This window comes from Herpailurus yagouaroundi, unplaced genomic scaffold, assembly GCF_014898765.1.
Source record: "Herpailurus yagouaroundi ecotype Mexico unplaced genomic scaffold, PumYag 250, whole genome shotgun sequence".
NCBI lineage: Eukaryota > Metazoa > Chordata > Mammalia > Carnivora > Felidae > Herpailurus > Herpailurus yagouaroundi.
Genome location: NW_024412467.1, coordinates 4453098 through 4463109, shown reverse-complemented (window position 1 = coordinate 4463109; position 10012 = coordinate 4453098). Strand labels below are relative to the sequence as shown.

Genomic DNA, 10012 nt, shown 5'->3' with positions numbered 1-10012 from the left:
GCAGTTAACATCCTTGTACCTTTAGGGGGCCCCTGGGTGGCTCAGTCGGTCAAGCGTCCAACTGCTGTTTTCTGCTCAGGTCATGATCTCCTGCTTTGAGAGTTCAGGCCCCCCAGTGGGCTCAGTGCTGACAGCGAGGAGCCTGCTTGGGATTCTCTCTCGCTCTCTCTCTCTCTCTCTCTCTCTCTCTCTCTCTGACCTTCCCGTGCTCTCTCTTTTAAAACAAATAAAAAAAAAAAACCCACATCGTTTTACCTTTATATATATTTTCCAATCAAACATGATTGCATAGTTATGTTTTACTCATTTAGTATTCTAAGAACAGACGCTCTTTCACTCTTGGGATTAAATCTGCACCTTCATTTCTGCCTCTCCAAATGCAGATACATATTTGGGTTACTATTTTCTTTTAAAGTTTTGTTTCAGTACTCTCTACACCCAATGTGGGGTTCAAACTCATGACCCTGAGATCAAGGGTCACACGCTCTTCCGACTGAGCCTAGCCAGGCGCCCGACCCAATATTTTTAACGTAAGGATGCATGGAAACGGAACTCAAATTGCAACTGGAAAAATCTCGGCAACTGTAACTGCTCTAAGGACTGCTAATTTTCCCCATTTCATTTTGTGATCCTTCTAGTAACTCGCTATTTATGACATTTCTGCTTTCTTAGTATCTGCATCATTCTTCACTCTTCATTTTGTCTCCACCAAATTTTCTGGTTGATTTTTTTTGAATGATTGTGCTCATGATGAATAGGTGGGCAGGCAAAAAAAAAAAGAAAGAAAAAAGAAAAAGGAAAAGGCAGTGTAGTATAGCAAAGTGTTTTAAGAATTGAGAAAATAGATCTAAAATGCTTCTACCAGTGCATGGTGTGTAAGTGCTCAATAAATGGTAAACATTAGCAGCTCTGTCATAATTTTACTTATGAATATATTCTCATGGTTATTCTCTGACGAGCAGGGCTTTTGTTATGTCTGATTTTGAAGAGCAAAACTGATGAGATGATTCCTAAGTGTCTTATTTAAGTATTTCAATTTTACAAGTTTCCAAAGTGCTACATTTTGTCTAAAATTTGTCCCACCATGAAGAGTGACCAAAGAGAAAAGGGATAACACCATTTGTTCAAAAGCTTATCATTTGGGTCATATGGGATATTTTTCTGAGGCATCTGAAAGTGTGTTTTCCTCACCAACTCCTTCTAAACAATGAACAAACTCTCTGAAAGACAGAAGCAGTGCTTGTTGGAGATTTCGCTGACCTTGAATGCAGTGTTGAATTTCTATGCTCTGATTTTCTGTTACTTGATCTCTACTCTATGCTTTACGAGTCTTTGAATTTATATGAAATCTCTAAACTCCCTAGAGTATTTATATATTTAACAAATAATGTACATGTTCCCTCATTTAGAAAAACCTGAATTGTTCTGGAGGCAAAATATTTCTTTCTCAATGTTTAAAAAAGACAAAGCCATTCACTTCCATTAATCCTTTGGTGATAAACATAAATACCAACTCAATACAGGTATCTATACTCCAAAATTAAATGAAAAATGTAAGGCATTTGGTAATAATGAAAGATGAAAAACTCAATCAAAATTATTGTTCCTCTTCAAATACCATTTTCATGAATTCAAAATTAGACATTTTGGTTTAAAAACCCCCTCCCTGGGGCAAATGGGTGGTTCAGTGGGTTGAGCATCTGATTCCTGGTTTTGGCTCAGGTCACGATCTCACGGTTCATGAGTTGGAGCCCACGTCAGGCTCTGTGCTGACAGTGTGAAGCCTGCTTGGGATTCTCTCTTCCTTCTCTCTCTCTGCCCCTTCCTCGCTTGCTTGCTCTCTCTCTCAAAATAAATAAATAAACTTTAAAAAATCATAAAAACTCCATCCCTTTTATTGTTATGCACATTGTTGATGATTTCCTTAAATGGAAACGGTACAAATTATTTATTCTCAAAGTTTAGCATTTTGGTAATTATTTTGAAAGCTAAGAGACCTTTGGAAGGAAGAGTAAGAGATAATTGGGGCAAAGACTGAGGTTATATCCTAAAAACTTTAGCAAGGCTTTCTGAAAGCTTTGGTTATTTTAACCGCTTGCGGTTAAACCGCTTGCGGGACACCCTAATATAATGGCAAGTGCAGAATTGAAATTGCAAAACCCATGTCCACATTTGCTTACAGACAAGACTCTGCTGATCTCAGATCTTTCAAAAATGTGTTTTTATTGCATGACGAACACATCGCCTCCAAAACTAAGAAGAAATATGTAATTATAATATAATGAAAGAAACACTGGCAAGGCATGAAGCTAAATTTGGAGCCAGAAACAATTTGTGGGGAAGAAAACAACAGTAACTCCTCCAAAAGTATCACGTAATGCAAAAATAAAAAGATTTGCACTTTAACAAAACAGAGTAGAACTCGCTATTTTAATAGTAATGACTATTAGTAATTGAACGTTTATCAGATGCCAGACATGTTTGACACAAATTGTTTTGTTCATTTCAAACAGCCCTTCTCTCTCTCTCAAATGGGTCCTACGATTATCCACATTGTATTTATCTATGTTTTAAAGTTTATTTATTTTGAGAGAGAGAGTGAGTGCATGCAGGGGAGGAGCATAGAAAGAGTGAGTGAGAGAGAGAATCCTAACAGGCTCCTGGCTGTCAGTGTGGTGTCTGATGCGGGGCTCAAACTCATGAACAGCGAGATCATGACCTGAGCTGAAATCAAGAGCCGGACACTTAACTGGCTGAGCCACCCAGATGCCCCTACCCACATTTTAGATTGAAGGAACTAGGGTTCATATAGTCTGACAAATTGCCTACATTATATATTTTGTTCTCCCTTTTCATTCAACTTCACATGTTAAGCATTCTTGAAGTCACTAAATTGTACTTTAAAAAACCTTAAAGACACAGAATATGGCTATCTAATTATGTAATTATGTAAATAGACCCTGTTATATGCATCTAATCCCCAATTATTGAATACTCACCAGCATTGATAACTTACTTGTTTAAACTTTGCTAATTATAAGGATGAAACAATAATTCATCCATTTTCATGTGACAGAGTTTGAATAAATATTACCATGCAAGATTCAAATTAGAAAAATATTCATACTATTGAAACATTTTAATGTCTTTTTTTCCCCAAAGAGTAGTTTGTAAAAGCTTCAAGCCTCCAAGAAATCAGTATAATGAATTATACTTATCTGTAACTGCCACTTTTATTAATTTTAGGGTGGCAATGTTCTTTCCATGGCGGAGAAAACAGCAGTTTTGCGTGACATTGGTGATTGGTCACGAGGTCCACATCGCCAGCACGCCTACACCACTTTGAAAACCTGCACCTTCTGTCCCCAGTCCCTGAATCCCATCATCAAGAGTAGGTAAAGATTTGACTCACTATTCAAACTGATAACAATAAGCGCCTTGGGTCATTCCTTAAATTGTTCTTTAGCTCTGGGGCATCCACAGTGATACAGTTTATTCCCACCCTCAGCTTCTCTCTTGGATTCCAGAAGGCTGTGAGGCTTTAAGGCGTATGCTAAGTGGACACTGATAAAATATAGAGGTGACGAGGGGCGCCTGGGTGGCGCAGTCGGTTAAGCGTCCGACTTCAGCCAGGTCACGATCTCGCGGTCCGTGAGTTCGAGCCCCGCGTCGGGCTCTGGGCTGATGGCTCAGAGCCTGGAGCCTGTTTCCGATTCTGTGTCTCCCTCTCTCTCTCTGCCCCTCCCCCGTTCATGCTCTGTCTCTCTCTGTCCCAAAAATAAATAAACGTTGAAAAAAAAATTTAAAAAAAAATATAGAGGTGACGAAATAAAGAAGCAGGGAGCTTCCTGTGGCTTTTAAAACGGACAGAGAGGGGATTTTTCTCCCCACGGTCAGGGAGGGGATTTCTTTTCTGTCTGATTATGTCTGCTAGAACATTCTAAAAGGAAAAGCCTTAACCCCACATACCAACCCTATATAAACACTTCTGTTGGGTAAACCCAGAGGCGGCTAATGTTTTTAACGAGGACAAAAGCACTCAGAAAACAACTGCATTTATTTTATATCATAGTTCACGTCAGACTAATTGAATTTTAAACTAATTCAACAAGAAAACATCAATTAGGTATCTATTGTCTCTTGTACAATTATGTTGTTTTACTGCCTGTGTCTCATAGTTGTTGCCAAGCAGCTTTTTAAATCCTATCCCGAATTTTCCGAGACGGAAACAGAAGTGTTACACGTTTTGGACTCGAAGGTGTTTTGATAGGTATGTCTCTGCTGAAATTAGGTCCTCTTGACAAACAGGTGTTCTTAGTACATTTGACTTTTCAAACATCTTGACCTGCTAGAAACAGCTGAGCTCACGGAGATCTAGTGCCTGAAAACTGATCATTGTAGTTGCTCGGAAGTATTTTGTATAACAACCCCCTCTACACCTAACCAGGTCACCAGGAACACCACTTCCTACCCTCTCCGCCTCTCCGCTTTGAGCAAGAAAGATGATAACCTTTTCTTAAGTTTATTTTTTATTTTGAGACAGAGAGAGAGAGAGAGAGAGAGAGAGAGAGCAGGGGAGGGGCAGAGAGAGAGAGAATCTCAAGCAGGGTCCTTGCTGTCAGCACAGAGCCCCATGTGGAGCTCAGACTCAGGAAGCGTGAGATCATGACTGAGCAGCAATGAAGAGTCATTATCTCTTTACCTACTGAGCCACCAGGTGCCTGCAAGACAATAACTTAAAAACAAGTTGGTTTCAAGGGTCAGAGAAGCTAAGATCCTGCCGCTTGATCATGTCGCTGGGAACGCAGGTATAAAAGGCACACTCTTTGGGAGAGTGGTCCCAGTTTAACTCTTTAAATGCATTTCACTTTCCCCCAAGCTTCCTCCCATTCCCCCACTTCTGGAGTAAGCTACCGTTAGGTGATCACGTTCAGTTGAAGAACCCTGGCTTTAAAAATAGCATTTCCACGTAACAAGACCTCTTATGTTGTCTCGTGCAGAAGTTGCACTGGATATGAAATTGCATGTGTCATATGGACTCCAGCTGGCAGAGGGCTTCTCTTCATTCTTCAGCACCCTTATTCACGAATCTACTCCTTTCGATTGATCTTTATCCTCATTTAGTCTAATAACAAAATAATAATAACAATAGCATAATAATAACAGCCTAATCCTATCCATGATGAAACACGCCATCACACTTTGTCAGTATATCGTGGCCTCTCACAGCCATTGTCTGGACTGTCCTACCCATAATCTCATTTAAAACAATCCTGAGAGGGGTGCCTGGGTGGCTCAGTTGGTTAAGCATCCGACTTCGGCTCAGGTCACGATCTCACAGTCCGTGAGCCCCGCACTGGGCTCTGTGCCCACGGCTGGGAGCCTGGAGCCTGCTTCAGATTCTGTGTCTCCCTAGCTCTCTGCCACTCCCCACTCTCTCTCTCTCTCTCAAAAATAAATAAACATTAAAAAATTGAAAAAAAAAAAAACAAAAAACCTTGAGAGAAATTTTAAGTATTACTTTAAACGCCTTACCAGGCTGGTAAACAAGTGAGAATTGCCAGAATTCTCTCTATTGTTTCTCCTACTACCCCTTCCCATAAGCTTGTCCTAATAACCACACACCCACTGATTTCTCCTGAAATTCCTTTGTGTTGATGCAAAGAGCATAGGATTTAGAATTTGAAGACTAGCTTGCGTTTCTCTATAAGGAAGTCTCTGGTGACTTCTCTCTTAAATTATATTTTCAAGTCCTCAAAGATCAACATCTTCTGTGCTGGCCCTATATAGCACCACACCGCGTAGTCACCTGTAAGGGGTGACAAGAAGAGAATGACAGTCTGTGCCTATGAGAATTTCCTTCACCCTTTGCAGGTATGGATCCTTCTCTACTAGGTTTTCTTGCCTCTATTTCCTTACATTTTGTTTCAGTTTTTGATAGGTTTTTGGTTACTTGCTCTACCCCTCGAATACTCCGTCCAAATAATACCTTCACGTACCAATGACCTTTGATGTTTGGCTTCTACCACTATGGCCCATTTGGCCGTAATCACACTCACTCTGAGTCTCCCCAGACTTTTTCCTTCTTTCCAACTTTGCCACATGATCTGTGCTTTAGTGCAGCACAGTGAGCACTGAGAAGAAAGGCCATTTGTGCATAGTAAGACCTCTGCTTACAGAAACATCACATTCCTTCCTACTGTGCGAATGCCCATGATGTCCTATTATCTTTTGCAGCCACTAAACATTTCTAGTTTTCTAGTGCTTTCTCTGTGAAGTTGAGAGAGGAAATGTATCAGATTTGTCTTTGTAGCAGAATGTCCTAAAAAATGTTCTAAGAATATGGCTCGACAGAAAAGCGAAAAGAACTTGTCTAGCGTTTCAAAGCGCATCATATTTGTTTTCCCTTGTTGAGAGAGGGTAACTTCTTTTGCCTAAAGTGGGTCTCCCCCACCCAGAGGCAAAATGGCTGATTGGCCCCAGCAACCCAGAAAGAAATCTGAGTTGTACTAAAACAGGTTAATGGTTTTAATTCGCCACTGGTCATTGTTGGTTTCACTCGGAAGGAACATCTGTGTAGTTAAATACATGATAAATGTTGAAAGGTCTTTGTCCTTATAGCCAAGAGTACTATTCTGAAATATAAGGCTAGGTTGCAAAGTACAAGCTCACAGCTAGCTAGCAGGACTCAAAAAAAAAAAAAAAAAAAAGATGTAGAAAGTTTTATAACAAGTGTGGTTACATGGAAACTCCTGTAAGTATCAGTTTAGAATAGTCTTGTATGTGGAGAAATGTCTCTTCTTAAAATAATCTCTCAGCTGAGATCATGCTTTTTTTTTTTCTTCTTTTTGTCTAACCTAGGGGGAGTCCTAGTTACCAACAGTGTATTTGATATGAGCAGACCTTTACCTAATTCTTAATCACAACCAGCCCACTTTTCCTCTATTGTGGGAAGATTCTGGGAGCATTTGATGTATCATAACCATGAAGTCTTATCTCTTACAATAGGCAAGAATCACTGAAAGGGCAAAGGCTACCCCTCTGATATGGCTGGTTTGACAGGATCATGATGCTATTAATATATTGTGCCCCCCCCCCCCCGCCCCTCCCAAGAATACTACCGGTTCAGAACACTGGATTCCAGAAGATGTGAACTCAGGACATCCTCACACTATCGCTGACTCTGTCCCTTTGCCTGACCTCCACTCTGCTCTGGAGTCCCGGAGGAGGCTCCAGTGTCAGCCTTCAAGGAAATCAGAGAAGGAGGGAAGCCTCTGACCCCGCCACGCCATCAATGGCTCCTGGGGCAAGGGTGGAGTTTGCTGTGCTGAGATCAGGACCCACGTGGATACCTCGAGTTTGCATTAGCCTGTTACCGGTTTCCCCCCGAACACGCTCTCATCGTGTCACTGCGTTCTCCCAACACTGCCCCACGTCACCCTTCCCAGGCTCCTCCGGCACACAGCGTGACCCGCGCAACCTTTACGGCCCAAGTGCTCTACAGACCAATGGGCCCCGGGCCACCCGGCCATCCGACCTGTCAGCTCTATCATTCTAGAAACCACGGCGCCCACACTGGGGTCTCGGAGATAATGCAGTCGTCGCGCTAGAACCTTCTCAGGGCGCGGGGCGTTGCGCGCGTCGGCGGGCGCGCGGGGGCCCTCGCGGGGCGCGCGCACCCAGCCCAGCGGCCGCCACCCAACCGCGTCGTGGGGCGTCGCCGGGGCCTCCTCCGAGGCCGGGTTCGCACCCCCGCCATGTCGCGCTACTGCCGGCCCAAGTACAAGAGCGGCGACCTGGTGTTCGCCAAGCTGAAGGGCTACGCCCACTGGCCCGCCAGGATCGAGCACATGGCCGAGCCTAACCGGTACCAGGTGTTCTTCTTCGGCACCCACGAGACGGCCTTCCTGGGCCCCAAGCACCTGTTCCCGTACGAGGAGTCCAAGGAGAAGTTCGGCAAGCCCAACAAGAGGAGGGGCTTCAGCGCGGGGCTGTGGGAGATCGAGAACAACCCCACCGTCCAGGCCGCTGACTACCAGCTGGCCCGGGGGCAGGCCGGCGCCTACTGGCCCGGGCCGCAGCCGGAGGTCGGCGCGGACGCCACCGCAGGCCGCGGCTACCCGCAGGGGAAGGCGGGCGGCGACGCGCAGGCCGAGCAGGCCGCGGAGCAGGGGGCGCCCAAGAGGAGCGCGGGGGAGCTGCCGGAGGGCTCCCCCAAACGTCCCCGAGAGGCCGAGCCCCGGGAGGCCGAGCCGGAAGGGGAGCAGCCGCCGCCGCCGCCGGAGGAGGAGGAGGAAGAGGAGGAGGAGGAGGCAGAGGCCGCCGGAGAAGCCGCGCCGCCGCCCCTCGTGGAGCTGGAGATCGGCGGCGCCACCGCCCCCGAGCCGGGCCCGGCCCAGGCACCGCCCGCGGAGGGGCCCGAGCAGCCGGTAGAGGCCGCGGCCGCGGAGGCGCAGGCCCCGGGCGTCGCAGAGCGCGAGAGCCTGTAGTCACCGGTTTGGAGAAGAGCCCCCGCCCCGTTCCTGCTGCGGCCTGGCTGTTAACTGGGGAAACTGGCCACGGCCTACGAACTGGGACGCCTCCCCCACCCCCCACCCGCTCTCCTCCTCCGTCCAACCCCTTCCCCCCCACCAACCGCGCCCGGGCCTGGGGTTGACCTGGAGGGGCAGGCCACCTGGCCCCCGGCACCCCTGTGATCAGAGCCAGGACTTCCACCCCCCACCCCCACCCCCTCCGGGGTTGAGCTGAGCCCACCGCGCCCCTCCCTGCCTGGAACTGTTTCCTAAGGTTTCAGTTGGGGCGTGGACCTGCCGTTTGCACCCTCTCTCCCTCCCCGGGGCATTCTGGACCTCTGCGTTGGAATCAGGGGTAGGAGGGGAAGGGGTGCAGGATACAGAGCATGGGTGGGTGCGGAGGGGGACTTCCAGGGACTAGGAAGGGGCAGTCCTCAAACTGGGCTGGTAGTGGGTGGCCGTCTTCCAGAGCTCCTGCCCTGCCCCGCCCCCCCCCCATGCCTGTTATACCCAGCAGCTCGCATTCCCCCAAACTGGGAGGCCCTCTCTCCCATCTGGGTCTCCCCTTTTGCTGACCCAGGGATTTGTCGTTTTTTCACCAAATAATTTGAGAGCTTCCTAGTTGTTTGTGAGGTGGGAAGGGTCAGCTTTACCCAGCTCTTTGGAAGGGAGCAGTGAGGAACATCTATCCCCATTCAGATGTCTGGGCTACTGGAATGTTCCGGGGAGACTCCTGGCCACCCCTTTTCCCTCTCCCCACAGCCTCAAGGCCAGCCTACAGTCCTCTGTATCACTCAGGCATAAAACAAAAGGCACGTTGTTTAGGAAACCTAATTTTTAATGCAAAGAATTTTATTTTTTATTTTTCAAAAATGAACTACCCTGGCGACATCTTCAGTCAGCTTGCCGCTCTGCCATGGTTTACCCCAGGTCTGAGATGGACTAGGACGTTCCCTTTCCGTTGGGGTTTGATGACTTTCTTTTTGTAGTTAAGGCTTTGGTGTTCCTTGGCAGGTGCCATTTTCCATCCACATCCCACAATCTGCCTCCTATCCCACCCCCAGCATTGTCACCAGACCTGAAATGTAACTTCCTGAGAAGAGAGAGGGCTAAGTGCCCCCTGCCAGCCTCTTCCTCCACTCTCTCTGGATGCCTCTCTTGTCTGTTGTCTCTTTCACCCTTGCCCTTCTCTCTTGGGCTCTGATGAAAAATTGTTGACTGTAGCTTTGGAAGTTGAGAGCTGAACTATTTCAGTTCCAGGAAATAAAACCCGTTGATTACTTTAAATACATCTCAGGCCTGTTCCTTTGGTTTCTGAAGAATTGGCCCTTCACTTTAAGGCTCCTCCTGTTTTCTCTCCATCCCGTGTGAAAAGCAATCATTTGTCGTGGACAGGGATATTTTAGAATCCCCTCCACTTTGAGAAACCTTCCTTATTTCAAGGTCTCTACCCTTGGTGCCATCCATAGTATCCCCTGGGGGGCACCCCCCACCCCCCC

General features: G+C 46.5%; 1 protein-coding gene across 1 annotated transcript; it reads left to right on the top strand.

The window, feature by feature from the left end:
• Window positions 1-7673: 7673 nt before the first annotated feature.
• Window positions 7674-9804, top strand: HDGFL1 (HDGF like 1). The gene has a single exon (XM_040460611.1). It carries the CDS (start codon window positions 7758-7760, stop codon window positions 8487-8489), a length of 732 nt encoding a protein of 243 aa, XP_040316545.1. The 5' UTR covers window positions 7674-7757; the 3' UTR covers window positions 8490-9804.
• The last annotated feature ends 208 nt before the right edge of the window (window positions 9805-10012 follow it).